Source organism: Wasmannia auropunctata, unplaced genomic scaffold (genome assembly GCF_000956235.1).
Source record: "Wasmannia auropunctata unplaced genomic scaffold, wasmannia.A_1.0 LD336092.1, whole genome shotgun sequence".
Classification (NCBI taxonomy): domain Eukaryota; kingdom Metazoa; phylum Arthropoda; class Insecta; order Hymenoptera; family Formicidae; genus Wasmannia; species Wasmannia auropunctata.
In genome coordinates, this window is record NW_012026798.1 from 129486 (window position 1) to 131091 (window position 1606).

Sequence of the window (1606 nt, forward strand, 5' to 3'; positions counted from 1 at the left end):
GGAACCCGGTTCACGTTTTGCCTGCCGACAGTCTCGACCTATGTGCCCGAATTCACTGCAGTTATAACAGCGGATCTTCTTCGTTGGTTGCGATTTTTCTTTCCCCGTAGTATTGTCACTTGTCTCCTTTTTAGTATGATCGCCTCGGTGTGGCCGTCCTTTTCCTTCTGAATCTATCCGGACCCGTTCGAATGCTGCCAATAATTCTTCCTTTGTAGAGAATTGTTGAATTTTTGCTTGATTTCTTAGGTAAGCATCTGATATGCCTTCAATTAAATAGTCGACGATTTCTTCCTCTTCGACCGGTACTTGATTTGCTAGCGTCACCTTATCGTGAAAATATTCACTGAATAGCTCAGTTGCCTGCCAGACTCGCTTCTCGAAATTTCTTCTGAGCGTGATCTTAGCCGGTCTATGGTCGAACATTTTCCGCATCTCCTCAAGTAGTTCTTCGACGGAAATCTCTAAATATTCTGGTCTTGAGTGAAACCATTTAAGTGCCTGCTCTTTCAATCTAGCGCCCACTAGAATTCTGGCAGTTCGATCATCCAATTCATACGTCGCACACAATAACTTGAATTGCTTCTCCCATCGCCAGTAAACATCGTTGGAACTCTGTTAACAATTCGCAGATGGTATTAATATTAGGTTTCTGCCTGACCGTCTCTTGTGATAACGGTGTCGCTACCAATCGTGTTACCGACTGCTGTAACAACGATCTCGAGGACTCACTCATCATGGCGGATACTTCCCTTCCGGTCGCTCGTTGTCTCGTCTCGTTTCTCAAGCTCGCGTTTTCCAGGCGTAGAACCTCTAGTTCCCGGGCAATCAAATCTCTTTCCCGCCGCATTAATTCTAGCTCTCGTTCCTGGATGCTTGCCTTGACAGTCGGATTTACCACTTGCGTTACCTCGCTTCCGCCGGCCGCGTTATCCTGCCTGTCTTCTTCCCGCGCTTGTTCCTCTCCGTCTTTATCCATGATGGCGGCACTCGATGTACTAGCTTCCGTAATACCGTTTGGATCGGCTGTACGGAGTCTGTCGAACAGTTCTGCTTTCTTTCCGGTTTTTGAGAGTCTGAGTGCTTCTAACCGTGCTCTTAATTCGGCTACCACCCACTGTTCAATGCTTCTGCCGCAGTACATGCCTTCTCTCCTCCTAACAGATTCTTCTTGCCGCGTTTTCGCTTAACGAACAATCGTAGGTTCTCAGATTCTACCGATTGCCGTATGCTTCCGATATGCAGCTCTCGAGGACACTCGCGGTTACGCTTCTACGACGCGTCACGTCGATCCGTATGACCGTTCGCGATCTATCACGTCTCACTTAACTCGCGATTATGCTCTTACGACGCGTCCCGCCGATCCGTATGACCGTTCGCGATCTATCACGTCTCACTTGGCTCTTCTCTCAACAGGTCGGATGTCGGTCGGGTTTCTATCCCACTTCTGAATTGTGAGGGATGGATGGGATGGCCTTGACTTAACACAATTATTATATATGGGGTTTATTCAGAACGTACAGGCTACGTATCCGACAACCGACTGCCTCGGCAGTCCTCGCGGCTAGCAACCGACCCTCGCTTAACAACTGAACGTCTCGCGCCT

At 48.5% G+C, this 1606-nt stretch overlaps 1 protein-coding gene across 1 annotated transcript in view; it reads right to left on the minus strand.

Annotated features, from left to right (window-relative positions):
• Positions 1 to 1144, minus strand: part of LOC105463045 — a 16726-nt gene extending 15582 nt beyond the window's left edge. Inside the window, exons 1-2 of the mRNA XM_011710062.1 lie at positions 662 to 1144; positions 6 to 615 (exon numbers count right to left, since the gene is read on the minus strand). Of these exons, the coding sequence (XP_011708364.1) occupies positions 6 to 615; positions 662 to 1144 (1093 nt within the window). The remainder of the gene's footprint in view (positions 1 to 5; positions 616 to 661) is intronic.
• Between the last annotated feature and the right edge of the window lie 462 nt (positions 1145 to 1606).